Raw genomic sequence first — 26324 nt, 5'->3', positions numbered from 1 at the left:
GTCAGCAAGGAGGGTCCCTGCTGTCAAATCTCAGTTGGGAGTTTGGGCCCAATTCACTGAATGCATGGCTTCTGGTAGGTATGAGCTGTGCACCTGAGCCATGGGAGACCACCATCAGAGAATGCCCTAAAGGTCTCGGTGGATCAGCAACAGGTGTCCCTTAAGATACCCTGGATCCATACCATTAAGGGCCTGGTTAATTTATACAAGAATGTTGAACCTGGCCTGGTAACATATGGGCAGCCAGTGCAAGCTTTTATGTGCTGGTGATTGTCTCTCCCCATCAACAGTCTAGCTGCAGCATTTTGTCCAGTCATAAAGTCTTGAGGTTACCAATGCATGAATCACCACAACTGGGTGATTCCATGATAGCAGTCTTTCTACAATCACAGAATTATAGAAATGTAGAAGGGACCCCAAGGGTCATCTAGTACAACTCCCTCCATGCAAGAATGACATGTGAAAGACTGTCCTGCAGAAGACAGAGTTGTTTCACAGCAGAACATACTGCCTCAGGAAGTGATGGGCTCTCCATTGCATTATGCACTGAGCAGAGAGTTAGACTTGGTGACCTCAAAGGTACCTTCCAATTCCACGCTGTGCAGTAGAGTGTAAAACGAGACTGCATATGGCTTTCCTGAGCAATCAGCAGCATTTATTGCATAGCCTTGGAAACATCTCCATGGCAATCAACCGCCCGCAATTAGGGAATCCACTGTGAATAAAAATACCTAGAGCTACTGACACTAGGGCAACAGTGCACTTCCACTGCACTCCTCAACATTTTGTTTACCAACATACCACTCACTATTGTCTCTGGTTAGTATCCTATTTGAGATCCCTCTTCAACACGAATGGTAAATCTGTAGCCCTTCAGATGTCCTTGGACTAAAGCTGCCATCATCCTTGTCCTCCCTCTTATGACATATTTCTCATATAAGACAATAGAATGTGAAACTAAAGTGCCATATTTAGCATTAAACGAGGGCTTACCTGGATAACTAGCTTATGTTCTTTATTTGGTAGAATCCTGTAGGTATACACACAGTTCCGATACCTGGGACACATAAGAGGAGAGGATGTTAGAAGAAGAAAAGGCAAGTCTGGCAAGATATGTTGATCACAGTGTTTATTGTTGTGTTGATAGTCTGTAGGGGTAGAGAACCTGTGCCTCTCCCAATGTTGTTGAGCTCTCATCAGCCACAGCCAGCATGACAAATGATCATGGCTGATGGGAGTTATAATTCAGCTATGTCTGGAGAAACAAAGGTTCCCCGCTTCTGGTCTGAAGCATACACAGCCAACTTGATCAGTCTGAAAACTTTATTTTTATTTTCCCCTTGATATCTAACTGCCTCGCCTCATTCCTGGCTCTTGAGGTTGCAAAAATAAGCTTGAAAATGTCACATCGATACGTAATCATCAGGAAGGTTGTACAGTGACCCCACATTTATTGTGTTTTCAAATGTCACCATTATTCAAGTCCATCTTGAGATTTCAAAGGCTGTTTCTGGGATTCCAAAATTCTTAGTATACCTGGAATATTGAGTCTGAAGGCCTAATCAGACTTTACAAGCTACAGAGCTGTTCAGTATTTCTCTTTCTCATTTCCACTGATAATGCCTAGTGTTATATCAAGTAAGAGTGGATGTCATCATGTTTCTCCTATGCCACAGATGACAGCTAATGAACTGAGCTGGGGACAAGGAAATGTTCAGCAAGCTGTTAGCAGTAAGAGGGGAAAAGAGAGATGGTGTTGGAATGGCTCCATTTGTATTAGTTTTAACATATTTGAGTTTTAACATCTTGTTGGCCTGGAATTCTATGGATTGGGGCTTCCAGGACAGATGGAATGGTTTCTGGCTTGGACTTGGCATTTATCTCTCTCCATCCATTTCCTTCTCTTTTAAATTTTCCATTTAAAAAACATAACCTCTAAGGGCTTGTGCCTTTGATTGCAAAGCTATGATGCCCACAGACATGGGGCGGGGGGGGGGGCGGCGGCAGGTTTCCATCATATCAAAAAGTGGAATTAGCAGAAAGACAGATTACCGGTACTTTACAAAAATCCACCAAAGAACCTAAGACCATTTTTGCATCCGCCACTTTTTTGGCCATGGTCATGCTTAAGCATAAAAGTATCAAATCGCAATGTCACTTAGGACAGAAACTGCTGTTTAGCAAGGAGAGAGGAGGTTATTTGTTTCAAAATGGGAAACTAATCTCTTATGCAGCAGAGACATACATATAATTGAAAAAATGTCTGTGGTTGCATCAGTTCTAATCAAAATACTAGTTGTTGAATGTGCCACTTGTCATAAGGTACATCATCTGTCTCCAGCCATAATCACATATTTTGAAAGACACTGTCTTCTGCAAAAATTTTCAGAGGCAAAGCAGAATTTCTGCTGCGAATAACTAGCTGTTCCGTAAGAGACCATGCTATTTGCTTCTTCATCACTTCCAGAAAATAAGAGCAAGCAGATCATCTCAGGATATGTCAAGACAGTTTTCAGAAGTGTCATGGGAAAACATTCTACACATATATTTCTCCAACACTGCTGCTCTCCCAGTGTGATCGAAAACAGAGGCATATCCACCAGGATGAACCCTGAAAGCAAAGAACCCCTAAAAGGGAAGTCTGTAGTGGGTTTCACTTTCTGAGACACGGGTAAAGAAAGGGCTTCTCACACAGAAAGCATATCCACACTATACATTTAACGCACATTTAAGCACCTGGCTGCCCCCAAATAATCTTGGGAACTGTAGTTTACCCTTCACAAAGCTACAATGATCAGCACTTTTAACAGACTACAGTTCCCATCATTCTTTTGTGCTTTAAATGTATGGTGTAGATGTGGCCTTAATCCCCACATGAACCATAGCAGACTATGCTTCTCCCCCTGCTCACTACTAGAGCACTCCCATCTATCTGTGAGCTGCTGAGGTAAATGAGGGGGAAAGTATGGAAGGGTCTGTTGCTGTATACACTGGGAGGAACTAGAATGGCATTGAATACGTTTGGCTCTTTCTCTGAGGTGCCTAATAATAGGAGAGCTTAATTAAAACCTCTGGTTGTTGAAAAGGAAAGGGCCAGAAGTCATTTGGATAAGGAGCTATACAGGGGCCAGATCAAAGCCCCTAGTGTATTTGTGCTGGTGCTTATTTTCTATGATAAACTCATTTTGCTGCTGCTTCTTTCTTTTTTAAAAAAACTTCTATAAATTCAAGCATTCTTTTCCTTGGGATTCACTGTAAATCTCTGTTTATGATTGCCTACCATTAATTATTTTATTGCTTAAATGTGCTTTAATGTTTTGCTCCACTCAGGAGTCTATGTCGTTGAACGCAGCGGGGCTTATTTCCAGGTTTACAACCTTAGGCTGAGAATTGGAAATAATTCATTTCATTTAAATTATTTACCTCCTACTTTTCTGCCAAAGAACACGAAGTGGCATATATACAGTAGTTCTCCCTGCACACATGCCCCCCCCCATTATTTTCGCAAAAGCCCCATGAGGTAAATTATGTTGAGAGATAGTGACTGGCTCAAGGTCACTCAGTGAGATACATCACTGAGTGGTGATTTGAACCCTAGCCTCTCAGATCCTAGTCTGACACACTAACCTATCCTTTTTCAACCTTGGGTCCCCAAATGTTGTTGGACTACAACTCACACCATCCCTAGCTAGCAGGACAAGTGGCCAGGGAAGATAGGAGTTGTAGTCCGACAATAGCTAGGGACCCAAGTTTGGGAAAGGTTGCTCTAACCACTACACCAAGATTCCTCAACCTCAGCCCTCCAGATGTTTTTGGCTAGCAGGACCAGTGGTCAGGGATGATGGGAATTGTTGTCTCAAAACATCTGGAGGGCCGAGGTTGAGGAAGCCTGCACTACACCATACTAGAAGTAGATCAATCTGTCGATTTCATTTTCTCTATTTCTCGCTCTCTTTTTTAATCTTATATTCAGTTCTCCATATTTCTGCATCATTCTGTGAATTTATTTTTAAAGTCCTTGTGAAAATATGCCAGCATTTTTGTGCAAATTTCTCCCAATGGGCACGTTTTTGCTGGCATTTTCCCCTAATAAAATGCATTTTATATGCTATTTTCACTAATGTATGCACACTTCTATGCACATTATTTGGTTGGCGAATTGCATCATGAAATTTGAAGAAGTGTAGCTGTGTTTCAGTTTGCATATTGTTTCAGAAACTGAAAATTAGGTAGGTTCTTCTTATTGAAGTTCAAACCAAACCCAGTTTCTTCCCCATCCCTACTCCCCAACAGCTCATCAGTGGTGTTATGTACTGAGTTGACTAGGATCCAAAAGGCAGCAGTCTGATTGGTCCTAGAACAATAGGATTCAGAATGCAGCAGTCTGATTGGTCCTAGAACAATGCAGCAGTATGATTGGTCCGCAGGAGCCACCCAGTCCAGTTCCAGGTGGAAGTGAATCCGCAACCTGATTGGCCTACAGGAGAATCCCAGAATTAGCCAATCATGTGCAGCCCATTGTGTAAATAATGTATATAAAGCAGATATTTGGGGGGGAACTTTCATTTCCTCACTACTATGAGCTGAATAAAGAGCATGAAATCCACACTCGACTCCGAGTATATTTCAAGTAATATGACTGAAGAGTTGAGGACTAGGGAGGGAATTGGATTGCCAACAGGCCAAGATTAATTCTACCCACTGCTCTTTACGGAGAGACATCCAAGTGTAAAGAACAACATGGGTGTGGAAACAGCATTGCCTCAGCCAGATCCAAAGAGTTTGAGCTGTTCTGCAACTTTAAGAATAATAAAATGTGGATTGTGAGGTTTTAGGGATGCAACTATAGCAGGCATAGGCAAACTCGGCCCTCCAGATGTTTTGGGACTACAACTCCCATCATCTTTCATGAGTCAGTTTCCAGAGTTGTTGTTTTTAAGAGGATGTTGACTTATATTGGCCCCTAACCCTAAGCACTTTTATCCCTGTGCAGTATACTTCCCAGTATCAACACCAGACTGGGGGAGAAAGGGATTCAGAGAAATGGATTTCAGGAATATAATGGGGGTGGCGGTTCAGCTCATTTCATCCACAGGACACTTTTTATGTAAAAAAACAGACCTATTACCACCTTCCCTTTATATGCAGTCCTGGCAGATATGTGATTCAACAAATGCAACATTTCACATCTATTTAGGTTCTGAATGTGTGAGACTTAAACTGAATGTGTGTGGCTGCACTCTGTCAGGTCAGATGCATTCATGCTTTTGAAAAACTGATAGAGTGCCTCTGGTCTGCATTGTTATAATGGTTATTTTCCTCGATGGATTGCCAAGTAATTAAATGATCCTTAACTGAACACAGAATCAAAACACCACCCAAGAGTATTCCCCTTCTGTTCTCTTTCTGTTGTATTATTTTTTTAACTCAGGGAAGAAAGAGCAGAAGATAGAGTTTTATCTGAAGAGTAGAAAAGATCAGAAAGAGCCATTAAAAAACAACAACCCCAAAACCAACAGCTTTTAGGCTTAATTTCCAGACTTCTATAGTAATGGGAGTCTCACCTCCAAAAAGGACAATTAATTGGATGCTTTGCTTGGGCTGGAACGATTGAACCAGCATGATTAGAATATCTGAGGGATCCTCACTTTTGACTGTGGGCTTTGATGCAGACAGTTTTCTGAAGGTATTTTCACACATGACAATTAAATATATTTTTGCAGTTACTGTGGTTCTGTTTTAAATGTAAACCCTCCCTTGCCCTAGAATGTCTATTCACTTTCAGATGTGGCCCTCTCCCATGCTCTGTTCTTTCCTGACAGCAGTGTAGTCAAAGGGCTAATGAATCTTAAGGGCATTTATAAATACTTTTTTTAAAAACAACAAGAACAACAACCTTCTTTTATTTAGCTACAGGCAGTTCTGTTAAAGACAGGAAGAGCTCAGAGAACATACTAGTGCAGCTATCTGCCTCATCTGTCTTTATTCAAATTTTTATTTCCATCTCAGATCATGCTAGGAAAATTACTACTTCTTCCTTCATGGTAAGCACTATAGGACCTTTATTCTCTCTTTGTTAAGCTTTGAACACTTTAGCTAGACAAACTAGTCCATTGAAAGGGTTTAGTTAGCAAGCTGTCTCATCCCTGCTTGAATTCTTATTAATAAGCTATTTTGACGTATGTTACGAAACCACATTTTTAGCTTACGCTTTGCTTGTGAACTTTTACAAGAACTGCTGCATTGAAGCATGATTTACGTCACAAGCTGTTAAACACTGAATGTCCAGACAGTCTGTTCAGTTCCGAATATATTTGTGTCACTCATTTGCTATCATGATAAAAGTTGCCTACCTAATTCGCAGTTTCTGTAACAATATGCAAAGTGAAACACAGCTACCTTTGAAACATCCATTTCTCCAAATTTAAGGATGCAGTTGTTTAACCAAATAATGCATATACAAATGTGTGTGTTGAGGCAAGAAGTATGTTAATGAAAATAACACATAAAATAATATAATAATAAAAAAATCATGCCTTGCCTCCAAGTAAGTCCTGAACAAAGTAGACCCATTTAAATTCACGAACCTGATTTAGACATGTCTGCCCTGAGTTAGGGCTAGCATTGGCCGCAATCATAGATGTAACCTAAAAGATCATATACCGTATTTTTCGCTCTATAACACGCACCTGACCATAACACGCACGTAGTTTTTAGAGGAGGAAAATCCGTAGGCATGCCACCCGTAGGCATTCCCTCCATAACACGCACAGACATTTCCCCTTACTTTTTAGGAGGAAAAAAGTGAGTGTTATGGTGCAAAAAATACGGTATATCCAATTCCACATGGGGGACCACATGAAATTGCTGTTATGGTTGTACAGCAGCCAAGACAAACATAGACACATTTCTGTGACTTCTTTGTTGTCATTCTAACTAAAATGCTAATTCCTCTGATTTTGATCAGTTGATGTGCTCCTTCAACAGCAGGCAGAAGAAGCCTTTCTCCTGCTTCCTCACCACAAACACGGCACAAACACGGCATCTTAAGTTATATGAGATACAGCCTCGCAAGACGAAAGAGTTTTCTGTTTTTTGAGTCATTCCGCAAGACGAATTTCTCTATGGGCTTGCTTCGCAAGATGAAACGTCTTGCGAGTTCTTGCGAGTTTGTTTCCTTTTTCTTAAAGCAGCTAAGCCGCTAAGCCGTTAATAGCCACTAAGCCGCTAATAGCTGCTGAGCCGCTAATAGCCGTGCTTCGCAAGACAAAAAAACCACAAGACAAAGAGACTCACGGAATGGATTAATTTCGTCTTGCGAGGCACCACTGTATTATGATGTCCCGTATCAAAAAGTAGAGGGTATAACTGAAACATAGCAATGTATACGCTTTCCTTAGTGCTAATCTAGACAGATGAATAAAATAATTTTGCAGTTCATGGTGAAGCTATCAGGAAGCACTCTTGACATTCGCCGTTAAATAAAGATCACCAAACAAAGGTATCTCCCACCCACATCTTGAATTTAAGCAACTGAATTTAAGCAACTGACACACACATCAGAATTTAGAAATCTAGATATCTAGATAAAAGTCATATAACTTGACCACCTGACTAACAAGTAAGCAGTATTGGTTGCACAATCCAATTGAAACACTTTGTTAAAATGATTCCTTGAAAGCTTCTTCCGGCCTTCCTCAGCCTGGTGCCCTCCAAATGGCTGGAGTCCTGGACTAGACTGTAGGAGATCCAGCTTCAAATCATCACTCAGCCATGATACTCACTGGATATCATTTGGGCAGTTACTATTTCTCCATCTAATCTACCTCACATAATATGAAATATGAAATATCTTAAATCTATAATATTAAAAAAGACATAATCATATTCTTATATTTACCAGAAGTACTCCTTCCATAATATAGCTGATGGGGGTACCCCCTGAATGCCAAAAATTGCTTTTAGAAAGTAAGCCCCATTGAACTTGGTGGGACTTGCTTCTGAAGAAACATGCATAGGATAAGTGGTCAAATGGTCAAAGGCCTGGAAACGATGCCTTATGAGGAACGGCTAAGGGAGCTGGGCATGTTTAGCCTGGAGAAGAGGAGGTTAAGGGGTGATATGATAGCCATATTCAAATATATAAAAGGATGTCACATAGAGGAGGGAGAAAGGTTGTTTTCTGCTGCTCCAGAGAAGCGGACACGGAGCAATGGATCCAAACTACAAGAAAGAAGATTCCACCTAAACATTAGGAAGAGCTTCCTGACAGTAAGAGCTGTTCGACAGTGGAATTTGCTGCCAAGGAGTGTGGTGGAGTCTCCTACTTTGGAGGTCTTTAAGCAGAGGCTTGACAACCATATGTCAGGAGTGCTCTGATGGTGTTTCCTGCTTGGCAGGGGGTTGGACTCGATGGCCCTTGTGGTCTCTTCCAACTCTATGATTCTAAGTCTTTTAGTTTACAGGATTTTTTAAAAAATGAATTACTTACAACCCCCAATATGCCCTCTAACATTTCAGGACCTCACTAATATACTGCTCATTGGATCAAGTTTTTTAAACATAGATACCTAAAGCAGGGTCTCCACATTTAAATGTTAGCATGCCAAGAAGTGTTGATGCGTCAAGCAATTTGTAGATCATATGCTTATGTTCTGGAGTCTATAAATGGTTTTCGGCTGCTAATTTCGGCCTTCTTTTTTCAAATCTTGACTGGAAATTTTTGTTTCAATGCATGGCTATGTCTGTACTGCAAAACACAAGTATGGTTTCCTGAGAAGCCCAGTTTTCCTTTTTTTTTAAAAAAAGGAATACTTTTAGGCTTCTACATTTGTGCAGGTGGGTTTTAGAAGGCATGGGGGGGGGGCACTTTGCAGACGACATTCCACTCCATGAAAGAGAGCCCAGTCCAAGTGCAATTTAAAGTTAAATAGCCATAAGGAAGGAGAGCAGGGACCTTGAAGTTCCTCACTTGGACAGTAGACTAAACACCTCATCACCATTTCCCCCCCACCGTGGTAAGATATATTTGTAGTTTTATCATAACAATTATTTCTAAATTTGCATTTATGCACACAAATTAGCATGTGCACATTTTATGCAAATCTGTGTCCTCATTCATCCTTTTTCTTCTTTTTCTTGTAATGCATTTCCTCTTCTTTGGCAATCTGTAAGTGGCAGCTCTGAGGAGATGTGGTTATGCTGACATTTAAGATAGTGTTTTCTCCACTTCCCCAATGCTACAGTGTTGTGCTTCATACGGATGAAAGAAAGCTTGTGGCATTTTTCTAATATTTGTTTTACGTAGCAGAGCATAGTGGAAGCCAATAGGCATCTGCAGCAGGGAACAAATCTACTGACTGATCTCAAGATTCCCAAAGCAACAGTGTAGACTCACTTCTAAACGGCTTCCAGTCCAGCTAAATTCCAGCTCAGAAACTGACCAAGAGAAATTGATGCATGTTCTTTGCTGTGAGTAGCTTCTGAATTAAGGATATGAAAAGAATAGGAGAGATCAAAGGTGGGTCATCTAGGTGACTGCAAACAGGCCCTTCACGGAGCAGCTGATGAGCCGTCAGTCTATACCATCAAATAATATTCATATTTCTTTATGATTGGAGATTTCTCTCCAAACTTCTGAGGCGCTACCTCCCAGTTTCTAAGGTCCAAGAAATTCTTAATTCAAACTTCCTGAATTTTGCCAAATGTCCCATTCATGTTAAGCCATGTTTTACCTCTACAAACACAAACTTGGCTTGGGAAGTGTCTGTCTCTGCAACTCTAATTGGAAGTGCCTGTGATTCATCTCCATGCTTCAGCCTTTGCTGGTCTCAACTACTTTGCATCCCTGACAGCAACAGACAGTTGCACAGTCCATATAGCTGATCTCCCAGTCCCACAGTAGGGTCAGTATCCAAAACATTCATTTAATGCATTCTCATGTCTCTTTGATAGACTTGGCTCCCTCCCCCCTCAAGAATCCAGGGAACTGTAGTTTGCTAAGGGTGGTGAGAATTGTAGCACTGTGAGGAGTTTCCTAACAACTCTCAGCACCCTTAACAAACGATAGTTTCCAGTCTTCTTTGGGGGAAGCCACAGCTGTTTAAAGCGGCACAAGAGTGCTTTAAATGCATGGTGTTGATGGGACAAATAAATGGATTGCACTCAGATCCTACTTGCGGGCTTCTCGCAGGCATCTGGCTGGTCACTGTAAGAACAGGATGCTGGTCTAAATGGGCCATAGGCCTGAGCCAGGAGGCTGCTCTTATGTTTTTATGGATGATCATGAGGTAAACAGATGTTCCCTTCATATCTTCCCAGTTGTGCACTGCAGCAGCAGTGGAGCGTATGCCCACACTGCCACAGTTCAGGGTAGGAGACTGTTGCCCAATCTCATCCTGCTGTGCGCTATCCGGTCAGGCCTGACCTGGGGGCAGACCTGCGCCGGGCACAAGTGCCACAGCCAAGGCGCCCCTCTCAAAATTACGGCCGGGGCTGCAGCACCCACAGCACCCCTCATGCTGTGCCTCTGCACTGCAGTAGCCTCCAAGACTACGTACATCCTCTAAATATGTCTGAGGAGTTATTCAGAAAGCCAGCATGTTTGTAGTACCCCTTATGCAAAACAACAACAACACACCTGTTATCGTTATATCAACTAGAGAGACAAAGTGGGAGAGAATGAACTGGTGGACTCCAAATTATCAGTCCAATCCTGTGCACGCCTACTCAGAAGTAAATTTCATTGAGTTCAATGGCGCTTACCGTAAAGGACTGCAGCCTCAGTGAATTAATGGAAACCATTTTAAAAAACAAAGCAAGGCAAACCATAGGTGCAACAAGATGAAACCTTACTCCTACCTACATAATTGTTTAAGAAATTGCACTTTTGCCACTGTCTCTCTTTAAATCTGCTCATGTGTAGCAACTCTTCTCATGTAGCTTATTCTGCCATGTCAGCCATGCACCCAAGTTCTTTTGCTGCCTCCAGTTGAGCACAGGCATCACCTGTCACATGCAGAGAGATCAGACCGTACTTTTAGCTCCATGCACGCCTTGCTGCAGAAGGAGAGTACAGTGGAGGCACAAGCCATACTTACAGCAAGCACAGGGCGTATGCTGAGGGGATGGACTCACTGGCCCGCACAAGGAAGCTTCCATCCTTGCCTACTTTAGAGAGCAGGTCCTCAGCTCTTGAGCGGGTGATGGTTCCGTGGTACCAGCACTGATCCATGCCTTGACTCGCGAGGGAAGGAGCCCGTCCCGAAACGAAATGAAAACAAATGTTAATTTAAAAATAACGATAACCACCCAACCGGCAACTCGTGTGGAGATCCCAGAGCTGTCTGTGTGTAGTGCTCAGAAGCAGAAGCAGCTGCTCACTCAGCTTCCTGTTTCAAATTGTGCAGAGAGAGGGAAAGGAAACAGAGCTGAACTTCCTCATAGAAATCAAGAGAGAGAGAGAGAGAGATGCCACGCACACTTCCCTGGCCCCTCCCTCTGTGCCATGGTACAGCCCACATCAGACGGAAGCCCATTCTAGCCACCAGCTTTGCCCAATTTTATTGGGTACAGTTTGCATTGCAGCCTCATTTGTCCAAAAATGAATCTGACCCTAGTCAACATAGCATTCTTCCCCCTTTCCCTCCAGCCCACCCCCTGCCCCATTTTGCATGTCTCTCTGTCCTCGGACACCTCTGACTTAAAACACAATTGTCTTTTATCTGCTTTGCCTGAAGAAAGGCCCAGTTTCAATTCCTGGCATTTCCAAGTAGGCCTGGAAGAAACTTCGGCCTGGAACTCTGGAGTGCCATGGCCAGTCAGTATAAAGCAGGGGTGCCAGCTCCAGGGGGCCAAACCGTTTTGCCTCCCACCTTCGTATGGAGGCAAAGTGTGGAGTTGACCATGGTGGCCGGCTCCTTCTCCTCCTCCTCCTGTGACAGAGGGGAATGTCTGAAGCAGCCTCCTGCTGCTGGCAGTGCCTAGAGGAGGAGGAGCCACCATCTCCTCCTGACATCCTGATGCCATGCGCGTGACATTGGGACATCACAACATCACACATGTGATGTTGCCCCCCACCCCCAATTGCCCGTGTAGGCTGGTGCCTCTGGTACAGACAATACTGACTAGATGGACCTATGGCCTGACCTAAGGCAGCTTACTATGTTCCCTCAGTACAGTGGTACCTCTGGTTACGTACTTAATTCTTTCCGGAGGTCCGTTATTAACCTGAAACTGTTCTTAACCTGAAGCACCACTTTAGCTAATGGGGCCTCCCGCTGCCACCGCACGATTTCTGTTCTCATCCTGAAGCAAAGTCCTTAACCCGAGGTACTATTTCTGAGTTAGCGGAGTCTGTAACCTGAAGCGTATGTAACCTGAAGTGTATGTAACCCGAGGTACCACTGTACACCACTGTACTGAATATCAGGAGGGTCTTAGACTTTGCCGCAGCTAATTGTTGAGAGGGGAGAAATAGTTTAATCCTCCACAAATACAAGCTGTTGCTGGTAGTGGGGAAATTGTGCAAATGATTCTTGCCCTTGTCCCGGACATGTTGGAGGATTTCAGCATGTTGGTCAAGGCTGATATTAGAGGGAAATCTCAGGACCTTCTGGCTTTTGTGAGAATTGTGAATTATTCCATATAATAAATGGACTGACATACAGGTATGTGACAGAACACTCATTAAGTTGTGAATGTGTGCTCCAATGATAGGGAAGGGTGAATCTGACCATATTGGTTGTTCCCAGCTTTTTATTTTTCACCGTCTTGTTACATTCTCCACATTTCCATATCATTTGTGGCTTTTTAAAAAAAGTTCTCATGAAAATTCAGCAGCTAATATTTTGCATGCAATTTCTCCTAATATGATGTTATTTCCATGAATATATTTTTATACACAATTTACCCTAGTATATGCATTTTGTACACAGCAGGAGAATTCCCTGCAAAATTCAGAGAAGTGTGAATTTTTGAAGGACAACTGTATTTTGGATCACATATTGTTTTGAAAAGAGGAGATTCTGCAGGTTTGCCTTTAAATGTGAATTGAATTTGTTCCCTGTCCAGTGACTGAGGGTGTGTTGAGAAGACGCTATTGTCAAGATCAAACTATAACCTTGTGAAAACATAGGTCCCTACCGTTCAATGGCCCTGTTAGCAATGTATGGACTCTCTTTCACCCCTGCTCCCAACCATGCCTGCTTGAAAATTTGGAGGATTGGTAAGAGGCCTTTAACTTCTTGTGGTCCCTTTGTGTAAGCTCCTTATATTTCTAGCCAGCTAATTTTTATGTATAGCGCAACATGGCTGGCATATACGAACATTAATTAGTATACAGCATTAGCAAATGATCCAACATCTGCCTTCTGTGATGAACCTACCACCCACTTTTTGGGCAAAATTGCTTGTATATGGCTTGCCTGGGAGCTGCTTAATTACAGTATTAGAATTTGAGGTGTCAGCTTTGCCTTGTTTTTAACCAATTAGTTTCAGCTGGTGCACTTAGAGGGCTATCTGAACAGCCACTTATGAACCAGTTCCAGAATGTCCCTCCTACTGGTTGGGGTAAACAATGCATTTCTAAGAGTAAGTGCCAGGCAGCCTCAAATGGATAGTGGATCCATGTATCCACTGTCTTGTTCAAAAAGCCATATCATTATATAAATTCAGCAGCCATTTCATGTCTTCTCTCCAACTTTCCTTTTGGGGGGAGGTTGTGTTGGAATTAGAGCTCACCAGGTTACTGTTCGCATTTTAGATCTGGGCCCAAACATGGCTTGTGGGTTTGGTTGATGATGCCCACCTGCCCTGCTAGATCAGACTAAGGCCTGTGCAGTCCAACCTTCTGTTCTCGCAGTGGCCTACAAGATGCTTATAGGAAGCCCACAAGCAAGACATGCATACAGTTGCACTCTCTCTTTTAGACTAGTCTCTTGCTTTCAGTTCTCTGAACCATGAAGCCCTGGTGACTTGTCTGCAAGAACTGGCAGGTGTTTATAAAGCCACTCTTGATTTGAGAGGTTCCACAGTTATTCTTGGTAGAAACACCCCAGGGTTGTTGAAAGGCTGAAGACTCATCCTCTCCCAGCAATTCCCCAGGGAAACTCAAGAGGCCCCATCTTATCCCTTCTCCTGTTCAATGAATGTATGAGGCTGCCAGGCAAGACCAGACATGGGTGAGAGCTTTGACAAAGAGGTTCCATAGTGTGCTTTGATTTTCAAGCAAAGGTGCCATTGTGGGTATGGACATAGGCAGATCAGTAGAATTCATGTAAAATCTGAAGTTTCCCGGCAGATAGCAAAGACTCTGTGCATTATTTAGACATGTGTTTCAAACAGTGGTTCCACAGCATAGAATAAAACTAGCTTTAAAAATGCTGGGGAGAATTTTGGCAAAGTATATTTAGTATTATCTCTGAGATAGTACAGCAACCTATCCAAGCCTGATCTGTCATTGACTCTCCTTTCAGTCACTTAAGAACCCCATAAAAATATTTTCCACAGGGAATTCACCCTTCTGTTTAATTGCTGCTACCAGAATGGAGGTTGCAAAGTGTGTGTGTGTGTGTGTGCCTGTATGTTTGTGTATGTGTGAAACGCCACAGTCGCTATAGATTGCTCACTGTTTTTATAGGAAACAGCACTGTACAGCTGATCCAAACAGCCCTGAGACAGTGATCCAAAACAAGCATAAAGCAGAACATCAGATTTAGTTCATCATAGCACCTGTAATATTTCATTCTGATTGAGGGAATTAGGCTATACCTAGAGGCGGGGAAGCTCAAAACCTTGGGATAGTCTCTTTTCTGCAATTCAGTCTGAAGTCTCCATTGTCTGTTGACAAGAGCATAATGTCCAATTACTCAGAGAAAATGCGTAGAGCATCTTGCTGTGGCTGTCACAAGATTTAATAGACAAGATATGCCTATGCGCATATGTAAGTGATGTGTGCATGTGTATGCACAAACACACACACACATATAAAGCAGATACTTTTAAAGGAAGATTTTAGAATATTTTTGGTATTTTATTTTAACAAAATATTTACAGAAGCGTTCTGACGCTGAATAACTATTCTGGTACGGAACACCTTTTAAACGTTGAAAACAGGCTTTGCAAATTTCTACACAGTGGGACATCAACACAGGCATGACAATAACCATCTGGCCACAAGAGGGCGTTCAGACCTTTGCCCATATATGGCGAACTGTCATCCATCCAGCAAAGTATCATGTGTTATATAATGTATTTATCACCTAGCCCAGATTATAAATGGCTTCCTTGGGGAGAAGGGTGGGGTGGGGGCAGACTGCTGTGAGATTAAACCATTACTCCAGGGGTGGTATAATAATGTAATGGATGTAATGCATCCAACAGCCTTGCTCATTCTGTGCTTAGATTTTGCTTTGGTTCTTTGGTAGAAATGGTGTTGCCAACTGTTAGGCTTGGTCCTGTAGCTGTCCTTTGTGGGGGTATAAGGACTTTTTAAAAAAAGGTATTAATTATTACTATTATTATTACAGTTAAAGTGAATATAATCAAAACTAAAAGGGGGAAGGGGGTGGGGAAAGGCTCCATCAGAGTCTGCTGGGATGGGAACTTCATGCAAACAATTCCAGGTACAGACCCCCAGTATCTAAGTGTTTATTCTCTTCTTTCCACCTGCTGAAGGTAGCTTTTTTTTTCATATGTTGCAATAGTAGATAAGTCTTCTGACAGCTAAGCAATGCGGAGGGGGATATAGGATAGAGGTAGCAGCAGTTAGATCATCAATTAACAAATTATAATGTCTGCACATTAAACCTTTGTTACAGGCAGAGGAGCTGGCTAAGCTGCATATGTCCCATACAATTAAAGCACACACACACCCTGAACCCTGGGAACTGTAGTTTGCCCCAGAGAGCTGCAGTCTTTAGCACCCTTAGCAAACTACAGTTTTCAGGATTCTGTTGAGGTGCTTTAAATGTGCTTTAAATGTATGCTGTGAACACAGCCAACTGTTCTTTTTCTGGCCACCTGGCAATCTTGGGCAGAAATGGAATTTTGACTTTTGTATTTTTTGCAATGCTGTACCTGTCTGTGTCTAATCAGAAGTAAGCTCCACTGAATTTAGTGGGATCTAATCCCAGGCAAGTGAGTATAGAATTGCAACATCAAGCTGCTGGCATAATCTGTTGAGTGTTAAATTGTTATTCATTTTTGCTTTTTGTTTCTGCTTTGATTTGTTAGGATTTTATAGCAGTCTGCTTTTTTTATTGAGAATGCCCTGGGAACCATTGGTTGTAAGGCCAGTAAAATATGTGAAATAAATAAATAAATAGAATGGGGGGGGGGTAGATCTAGCAGCTCTTTTATAACAGTTCTCCTGGCAGAGAATGTAGGGCTCAAACATTGCCTTTCAAAATATATGAATGTAATAAGGAACAACGGGGGAATAAACTGTCAAACACTGAGAAACCCAGTAAGTGATGTTGATTGATGTACACTCAGACTTATCCCACATGGAACAATTAGTCTTATGTGTGGCATGAAATGGCTCCCTGTGCAGCAATCATGCTTCTTCATGTTGCAGAAAAGCAAATACATTCCCTTCTCCTGAACTTCTACTTAAGCATGTGTTATTTTAAACCATTCTGGGGAGGGTTGCCAAATCAGAAATGTAGAAGGAACACTTTGAAAAAACAACAGTAGGATCCCCTTTCCCCACTGTCTTTGGCACCGAATGAAACCTTATCTCATTTCCAACCTTTAAATCCTTGTAGCCGAGATGTCCCGCAGTTTGTCTTCTCATTGCCTCTAGCATGCGCCTGTACTTTACTCCAATTAAAACACAATTAGCAGGATATCCTCTGCTTCCAGGAAGGGGTGGTGGTGGTGGGGTCATTGCAGTTGGAGTGCTGCATGCACTCAGTGCCTTTGCCTGCCCTCGCATTCCATAGGGAAGCGGGTGCCAGACCTCCGGACAATCCGCAGGTGAGAGCCCATTCCTCTCCCACCCAGAGGAATTCAAAAAATGAGTTTCCCCATCGTTCTTTGTTTATCTCTGTCTGTTTCTCCCTGCAATGTTGAGGGAGACCTCCATGCCTGGTGCAGGCAGAACAGGAAGCCCAGAGAAGGGTAAAATTTGAAGGATGGCTACGCTTTTCAGTTCATCTGTTGTTTCATACCTAACCCCAAGCCATGAAAGGTCTTAAAAGCCACATCCAATATCTTGAATTGGAATCCACACTGGACCGAGAGCCAGAGAGGATGATAAAACACTGGCATGAGGTGCTCAATATCCAGTGGGGAAAGGCAGGAAATGGAGCGAACTTATTTTCCATCACCTGCATCCTCCATTTCATTTTAAAAAGAAAAAACAATTTGTTGTTGTTGTTTAGTCGTTTAGTCGTGTCTGACTCTTCGTGACCCCATGGACCAGAGCACACCAGGCACTTCTGTCTTCCACTGCCTCCCACAGTTTAGTCAAACTCATGCTGGTAGCTTCGAGAATACTGTCCAACCATCTTGTCCTCTGTCATCCCCTTCTCCTTGTGCCCTCCATCTTTCCCAACATCAGGGTCTTTTCCAGGGAGTCTTCTCTTCTCATGAGGTGGCCAAAGTATTGGAGCCTCAGCTTCACGATCTGTCCTTCCAGTGAGCACTCAGGGCTGATTTCCTTAAGAATGGATAGGTTGGATCTTCTTGCAGTCCATGGGACTCTCAAGAGTCTCCTCCAGCACCATAACTCAAAAGCATCAATTCTTCAGCGATCAGCCTTCTTTATGGTCCAGCTCTCACTTCCATACATCACTACTGGAAAAACCAAAGCTTTAACTATACACACCCCTTTATATGTGAACATGGCAAACATGTAAATCTTATAAAAAGCATTGCTGAACCTGGCTATGCAATTCTGTGCCAACAAGGAGAGGCTGATGATCAGACTGGAGGAAGGAAGCACATCAGGGTCCTCTAGAATAGCTTTCTCTAGTCTGTGGTTGTTCCTTTCCATTGGCCGTGATGACTGTGGCTGATGGGAGTTGGAGTCCAAAATGTTTGGAGAGCTCCAGGTTCAGGAAAACTGTTCTATAAGGTTGTTGCCTTTGCACCACATCCTTTGTTTGGTTGCTGTTGGCTGCTACACTCCCCAGCTGCAGAGCAAAAAGAAGACTTAAGGACTCCTGGTCAACATATGCATATGTTGGTGCTCAAAGTCAGATATTACAAGGGGATGATGCACACAGGACTCTGTAAATATCTAGGTTGGTCACTAGATCCTTCATTTTTTCTCAAGCAGGAAAAAAATGGCTTATTTATAAACCTAGGTCTTTTGAACAAAGCATTGATGCTGCTTCTATGAGAAGCTTAGCTGAGCAAAATCCATAGTTACATGTAAAAGATTCCTCCTCTCTCTTTTTATGCCCAAAGAGATGTTCCATTGGGATTAACTAATTCTAAAAAGAGGAAGGCATTTTAAAACGTATTGGGAGCAATTAGAGCACTAATGTGCATCTGTAATGGATAGCTTGAATAAAACAAGTGAAGTGGTTCTGTTAATGGCTAGCATTTCCAATTGGGATAATTTCCTTTGTTCTTCTGTTCTTTTCATATGAACTGGAATGTTTGCTTAGTCTAAGGCAGCCTTTCCCAATCTTCGGGCACCAGATGTTACTGAACTACAGTTCCCACCATCCTCAGCCAACAGGGCCAGTGGTCAGCAGTGATGGGAGTTGTAGGGTATTTACTCACTCTTCGAAGTAATCTTTGATGGTTTTACAGAATTTTTTTCTGTTCTGAATTTTGGAATGTTAATTTGGAAGTTTCAATGTCTCCTGTAGACCTCAGGGACCCAAGTAAGAGACCCTGGAGCTTGGAAAGATTGAACTGATTGTAAAAAAGAGGAGCCATTAATATATAGACTGGAGTACCAATATAGCAGGAATTTCTGTTAATTAGCTGCACTGTCTAAAATGAACAGAGCTACTAAATAGCCTTCCCATTTGTTTTAATGGAGTTTGCACATAACATGTTCCCTGGAACTCTAATTGGATTGTGGCCTGAGGATCCAATTTGGCATTCAAATATGAATATGAGCTTCAAAAGAGTCTAGTGGGGTGTATTAAAGTTTTGGACTTTGGCCAGGGTGATCATAGTTCAGATTCTCACTAAGTCACAGTGACTTTGGTTCAGCCACACTCTTTCAGCTTACCCTACCTTACAGTGCTTCTGTGTTGATATAACAGGGGTTGCCATGAGCAATTTTGCAAACATGAGAAATCGTTGGGGGTATCCCTTACACACCACAACCACACATGCAGCCCAACCATGTGTGTATGCATGCACACACACACCCCACCATAGCTGTCAAGTGTCCCTTATTTGGCGGGACAGTCCCTTATCCCAGCGCCGTGTCCCGCTGCTGTCCCTTATTCATGATGTCCCTTAAATTTCCTGGGTTTCATGCTCACCCGGCTCAGGAGGGAAGCAGCAGCTCGGGGTCCTCCGCAGCGAGAGAGAGAGAGCACGCACGAGCTGCTGCATCTCCATCTCTCCCTTTTCCCCCTCAGGGGTGCGTTGTGAGGAGACAGGTGGCGGCGGGCGGGCAGGCAGCCCCACTCTTGCAAGACTTCTGCCGCACTGCCAGGGGAAGCCAGAGGCAGCAGAGGCGGCAGCGGCTGAGGAGGCAGCCTGAGGGAGGAGGAAGAGGAGGGGATGGGGAGGGACACAGAAGGGTGGCGCTTCAGCGGCCGCTGCAGCACCGCAACCACCTCATGCCAGGCTCTGTTTATATATTTTTATTGATTTTCCAATATAAAATTATACAAAGAAAACACACAATTTATCACCAACATCATCTTTTTGGACTTCTATCAACTCGTCTGATAATTCTCCGTCTTGATCACTTCTTTCACATTCCCTAATTAATATTGCACTATAATAATAGCTTAATCTACCTTATTTTTTATACAATATTTCTACTATTCATTTTTCACAGAACTTCCTGAAAACTTACAAACGTTGTCTGATCATTACATATACTTTTCATATAGTCTGTAAATTTAGTCCAGTCTTCAGTAAATTTCTGGTCTCACCGGTTCCGGATCCTTCCTGTTAATTTATCGAGTTCTGCGTATTCCATTAGGTTCATTCTCCACTCTTCAATCGTAGGTAGTTCTTCTTGCTTCCATTTCTGGGCCATCATGCCGGGCTCATGGGCAGTGTGGGCGAGAGTCTCTCTCCCTCCCCCCCTCTCTCAGGCGGGGAAGGGCCGATGGAACTCCTCGCACCAGGACAACAGCAGCCCCGACATGCTGCTTAGCATACCCTCCAACCAGTGCAGCATCTTAATGTAGTGATTTCCCCCTCTGCATCCCTTTCATAACTCTATTTTTATAAATCATTTGTCCATCCATAGTTCAAATTTTTACTACAGGTTTTCTGTCAGTCCTACCAATGTATGTAACTCTTTACAATAGCTTTTCAAATAAATTATAAACTTTCCCCATTCTTTATTAAAGAGGTCCTCTTCCTGGTTTCTAATTCTGCCTGTAAACTTTGCCATCTCGACGTCGTTCATCAGTTTTGTCTGCCACTCTTCTTTGGTTGGAGTTGTAGACCCTTAGGATCATCTGCAAAACACAGTCAGTCGCAGCAAAAGCAGTATGGCTCCATCAGTGCCAGATTTCTGTATAAGTTAAGCAAAATCCCTTATTTTCCCTGCTGATCCCTTATTTTCGAGGCTGCTGGTCCCTTATTTCCAAATCTGTAACTTGACAGCTATGCACCCCGCTCTTTCCTCCACCCCCGTGAGCATTTAGGCTTGAAAAAAATGGTCAGAATCCCCCCCCCAAGCCTGGGGAATAGGGGGATGTGTGCTCTTCCTGGACAGTAAAGTTGGGGAAGCAAAAGTTAGCTTTTCTTCCCCAGCTACAATCTACAGGATGATGCTTCCTGCTCTCTCCTCTGCCTGCCTGCAAAAATCAGGCTTGGGGAAAAAAACTTCTATTGTAGCCAGTAAAAATTCAAGCTGAAACTGCGGGGGGGGGGGGGCTGATAGCAGGCGGTCACAACTGGAGAGGATTTGTTAACCATTCCCTCTCTAGTTTTGACCCCTCCTTCTGAATCTCTTCCCACACTATATGTTCCAAATGCAGTTCCAAATTCAATTCAACACAGTTCCAAATTCTACCATTTTAAAATTGAGGATGCAGAGTTCCACACATTTTGGCTCTCTGTGTTAGTCAACCATTATTTATGGTCACCATTGATCCCTTTCCTACTTTGAGTCATCCAGAACACACAAGAAGACTTGGGGAAGCATCTTGGTCCATCCTTCATCTCGCTCCAGAATTTGAAAACATTTGGAAGCAACAAGAGAGATTCTGGTTCCCCTCTGAATGTTGACGATGCACAGTGCAAAACGAACATCTTCAGATGTTCTCTGCATGTGCCAGAAAAATCGGGGGAGGAATGGGGGGTCTGTTGCTGTGTCACCAGTCATGTAGTGAGAGACCCAGAGAATGCTGGCAGAGATGCAAAGGGATTTCGCAGTGTCCTTGACATTCACAGGCAAATGCACACTGAAAATAACAATGATTTTTATTGTTGTTGTTGTTGTTGTTGCTACTACTACTACTACTGTTCAGTTTATTACTTGCCCTTCATCAATAGGTGCCAACTAGACATATGAGGATTCCTGCACATACACCTGAGTAGCACTCCAGCAACGGAGTTGCTTGCCTTCTGAAAGGCTCATCCATCCACATTCATCAGCTACTCCATTAAAGAGATGAAATGAGTCTGAATCCCCTTGCCTTGTACACAAAAGGAAACGAGCAGCTAGAGTTTACAGAGATTCAACAATTTCCTTTGGAAGACCACCGACAGCATAAATCATCCCCCGTCAACAAGTTACCTTTCCTGCAAAAGAGCAATGCTGAATGCTGTAATTAGCCCTAAACTGTTACTTAAGCTGCTGAAAAGCAGCTTGGGCTTTCTGCTGTGGGCCTGACTCCCCACTTGCTTCATTGGCATAAATCAGGAATGAGTCATTTGGAGTTGCAGCGGCATGGAAGCCAAGTGAGTGAGGGCAGAATCAAGCCCTTCAACGTCAATTTGTTCCTCTGTTGCTCTTACATTATGGTAGTTCCAATGATTTTTTCCCCCACTTATAAAAATGCAAATAAGATGCGTGGGTGCACTAATAAAGGGATTCAGAAATAATCTGGAACGTAATATAATGACAGCACATTGAACAATGAAGCACTCATTTGGAATACTGTGTTCCGTTTGTTAGTGTCACCTCTTATGAAAAAGGTATTGGTAGCTCCCAAAAGGAAGAAGTGGGCAGGGGTATGGATGTAAAGTATTGATAAGCGTCTGGAAATAGAATAGTAACCTATTTAGAGACATAAAGCTATTTAGATCTATAATACTGTTTAGATCTATAATGCACCATATCCCTCAAGTTGCATTGACATATTTGGATTTTTATTGGAACCTGTCAATGCTACAGATTTCTGGATCTAAGAGATAACCCTTACATATATTTACTCTGGTTGTATTATTGTGATGGCCATGTTTTCCAGACTGTTGTAGCACAACTGTCCCACACAGAGCTACAGTTGCCAGAGCTGTTTAACAATCCATCCCTCTTCCCATGGAATTCTGGGAAATGTAACTTTGTGAGGGGATTGTTTCCTAACAATTCTCAGCACTACAGTTCCCAGGATACTTTGGGGGAAGCTATAGGCATTTAAAGTGCCATGCTACTGCTTCAAATGTATAGTAGGGCTCAAGAGGCACAGGTGGGTGGCTCCAGATGGGTGCTTTTTGTGTGGGATCAGTACCACTCACCCATGCAAAATGCCGATACCCCCCACTTCAGTTTAATCTGGGTTTACGATTGCTGTGGAAAATCCACAAAGCGAAAACAATGTGTTGTCAACAACCTGCTAGTTGCATCTGAATGACTCAGTTGTGATATTAAAACCTCCATTTGGAAGCATGCAAAAGAGCGAAGCACTGAATAAACCTCGACTTTAGCTCAGTTGCAATGATGCTTACTCAACTTCATGCCCCTATTCATAAAATGATTTTGTTTAATAAAAAAAGCAAAAATCCTAAATTTAAAGGAAGGCCTGACCATTTAAACAATCTAATTGCATAACTGTCACATGGCATAACATTAAGTGGCTTTTAGCCAACACTTTGCCACACCATAAAGCTCTTTACTGTTTGACTCAGTCATTTGGCAGCTGTCTCATGTCTGCACAAAGGTTTCAGGTCCTCACCCAGATATTTTTACTATGGGTGTTTGGCTTGACTAAGCCTTGTGGCTATACCTTCAAGCAGCACAAATGACAACTGGCATTGTGTTTGCATTAACGTGCCTGAATAAAAGAGATCTGTTGCTTTAAATAATGTTTGCTGTGACTCTGGAAACTAAGTAAACATTATCTTGGTAAAGCCTTGCATTCTAACACAGCAGGTTGGTGACAGAAGGTGCCGGGGCTGAAGGTCGCGGCTGTTTCAAGCAAGGATTTTCCCAGTCCAGGCCTCAGAACTTCACTGTAAGCTCCCTAAATCACTGTAAAGACGGGGCAGAATTTGTGACTGTGCTGACTGGTTACCCTGTTGGTAAAACTGCCAGGCTAAGAGAGTAAACCAATCGTACGACAATAGGTGAGTAGAACAAATGGAAGAAAGGTAAATAATTATTTGTTCTGTGGGGGAAAAGAATCATGGGGCAGAAGATGGACAAAAGGATATAAATCTGGAAACCCTGGCAGAACATTTGGCGAGGTAAATGGGGCCACTGCATCTGATCGGGCACAGAAAGCCACTGGGAGTTATTCAAGCTGTGGGAATGTCAGATAAGCGGAGGGGGCACATCACTGGCAAAATTATAGTAACTGGGTCACCATGACAAGTAAGTAGAAGATTCACAAACTGGCCTGGATAACACAGCTCACCAGTTCATACGAAGGAGGGACAAACATTCCTAAAGAAACATTCCAAGAAACAATCCGCCACATTAATGTAATTTTGAAGAGACAACAGGATGACAAGCAGTGACTGTTCTTGGGTGCTTTTCAGCACATCTCTTTTTCAAAAGAAACAATTGTCCTTTTTGTTACGGAAATTATCTTTCCCATTAGGGAGCTACAGTATTGTTAGCCCAGCAATTGATCTTCAATTGCCTAGGATCCTGTATAATACTTAATGCAAATGCAAAAATGAGACGTTCCATCTTTTTAAAAAATATTCAAGGATTACTTGGGTTAAAATAAATCAAAAATGGTTTTGTGTTTTTTTTTAATCAAATGGGCAGTATTTTCAATATCTAAAAGCAGGAGGCTGATTTAGTATAAAAACAGAATTTTGAGAACATGGTTTTGAACCTGAGGCCAAAGCAGTCATTTGAATCCAGATTAATTTTTGATATATGGGAGGAAATAGGCATACCTTCAGATTTTCCCCAAATGTTAGCACCTACCCTTCCTATTAAAGTCAATTTTATAGGTACAGAAGGCCATGCATGTTAACAATAACATGTTAACTGACAGAACAGACAATGACAAAGATATTTTGAGAACATAGTGTTCTGACAGCTCTATGAATAATAGGGATTTTTCAGTCCACGCCCATTAACATTGTTAAATAACCCAAAGCCAGGCATGAAGAAAGTCACGCCTTTGAAAAGCATTTGTCTGAAAGCAAAGCAATTTAAATTTTTTTAAAGGTCATTATTACTCAGATTGGAATTTTAAAACTGCACCTGCTTGGACAAGATCAGTTGCCAGCATCCTCTTAACTGGACCACTCATAAATCAAGATCGATTGATCAGGGCCACATAAAAAGGGTGCCCTTCCTTTGGGATCTTGCCTAAATTTTAAGCCCAAATTATTTCCTCACAAATGCTTTTAAGTGGCTTGTCTGGACAGAGTTAAACCATCCTGGAAGCATTTTAATTTCTCATACCTTATTATATTTTGTATATGCATTTTATTCTGTTGGGATGAAGTGTTTTGTTTTGTTTTTTAATCCAAATAATGAAATAAAAGGCCCACTACTATGCTGCTGCTTCCTTCTCCCTGCCCACCTGCCAGGTGCCATTTTATCACCCATTTCCTTCTCTCTGGCACATCTCTCTCTGGCTGTGTATACACCATACATTTAAAGCACATGACTTCCCCCACATGACTGTCATTTGTTAAGGGTGCTGGGAGATGAGGAATAAACTGCAGTTCCCAGAATTCATTGAGGGAAGCCATGTATGGTGTGTACAGTCCCCCCTTCCATCCCCTTCTCACTCATCTATTTTTCTCTCACCTTCCCCTGTCCTCCTCTCACCCCACTGTCTTCCGCCTGACCCCTTTCCTAAGCAATGTGCTATTTGCAGCAAGGTTTCATTGCGACAGATGAAATGCAATATCAGAGAGATGACACAGATCATAACACGATGTAGTCTAAAGTCTTGTCACATTAACTCAGGCATAGGCAAACTCGGCTCTCCAGATGTTTTGGGACTACAATTCCCATCATCCCTAGCTAACAGGACCAGTGGTCAGGGATGATGGGAGTTGTAGTCCCAAAACATCTGGAGAGCCGAGTTTGCCAATGCCTGCATTAACTGCTTCCTCTGGCATGGGTCAGCCTGCCTTAAAAGATCATCTGAGGGGGCTGTTTTGTGTGTGCTACTGCCTTCCAGGGAGAATCAGTGGTAGCTACAACAGGGAGGGACTTTTCCATTAATTGGAACCAGTAGTTAGAACTCTCTGCTATGGAAGATCAGTGTGGGGCAGCCCGCATTCAAGCTGGTGTTCCGTAATTGCTTGGAATTTTTTTCTTTTTCAGCAAGCTTTTGCTGCTTATATTTCTATTTTAGTCTGGCTCTCTGTTGATTGTTTTGTTACACACAACCCCAATCTGTATGAGTAGTGCGCGATTTCCGTAAAGTGGTGCAAGATTCCAAGAAAGACACACCTGTTCCAGATGCACATAAGAAATAAGTTAGTAAAGGCATTCAGAACAAATCATCAAAGCAGATCACAACACAATGACACTTTTTAACTCAACACAGCCCAGCAACAGTCTTTCCCTTTCTAGCAATTTCCAGTTCATCAAGAATTAATCAGCCTTCCTTCTACCTTCTTCTCCAGGCAGATCTGCATTTCAAAAGCAGCTTTCAAACACACCAACAGCAATTCTAAAAAAACCTTTAAACCGACAAAAACCATAAAGCACAGTGTTTCAAAATCCATTGCTAAGCCTTGCAGGAAGAATCCCTGCAGCAAAAGTAAACAGTCTCAGAAATCAGACCCAAACCTCTGCT

At 42.6% G+C, this 26324-nt stretch overlaps 2 protein-coding genes across 3 annotated transcripts in view; one reads left to right on the top strand and one right to left on the bottom strand.

Moving 5' to 3' along the window:
• The window catches only part of INPP5D (inositol polyphosphate-5-phosphatase D), a 61771-nt gene extending 46984 nt beyond the window's left edge, over window positions 1-14787 (bottom strand). Inside the window, exons 1-3 of the mRNA XM_082221712.1 lie at window positions 14770-14787; window positions 11100-11235; window positions 994-1057 (exon numbers count right to left, since the gene is read on the bottom strand). Of these exons, the coding sequence (XP_082077838.1) occupies window positions 994-1057; window positions 11100-11233 (198 nt within the window). The 5' untranslated portion in view covers window positions 11234-11235; window positions 14770-14787. The remainder of the gene's footprint in view (window positions 1-993; window positions 1058-11099; window positions 11236-14769) is intronic.
• Window positions 14788-23486: 8699 nt separating this feature from the next.
• NGEF (neuronal guanine nucleotide exchange factor) overlaps window positions 23487-26324 on the top strand; it is a 67874-nt gene continuing 65036 nt past the window's right edge. Inside the window, exon 1 of one of the 2 annotated variants that reach the window (XM_082221781.1) lies at window positions 23487-23670. The gene's annotated coding sequence lies outside the window, so the exon portion shown is untranslated. The remainder of the gene's footprint in view (window positions 23671-26324) is intronic. The other variant, XM_082221782.1, reaches the window with a different exon arrangement.

The sequence above is a fragment of the Podarcis vaucheri genome, assembly GCF_965113315.1.
Source record: "Podarcis vaucheri genome assembly, chromosome: 5".
NCBI classification, from domain to species: Eukaryota; Metazoa; Chordata; class Lepidosauria; order Squamata; family Lacertidae; genus Podarcis; species Podarcis vaucheri.
Note: the sequence above shows the minus strand (reverse complement) of the source record. Positions and strands in the feature narration are given on the sequence as shown.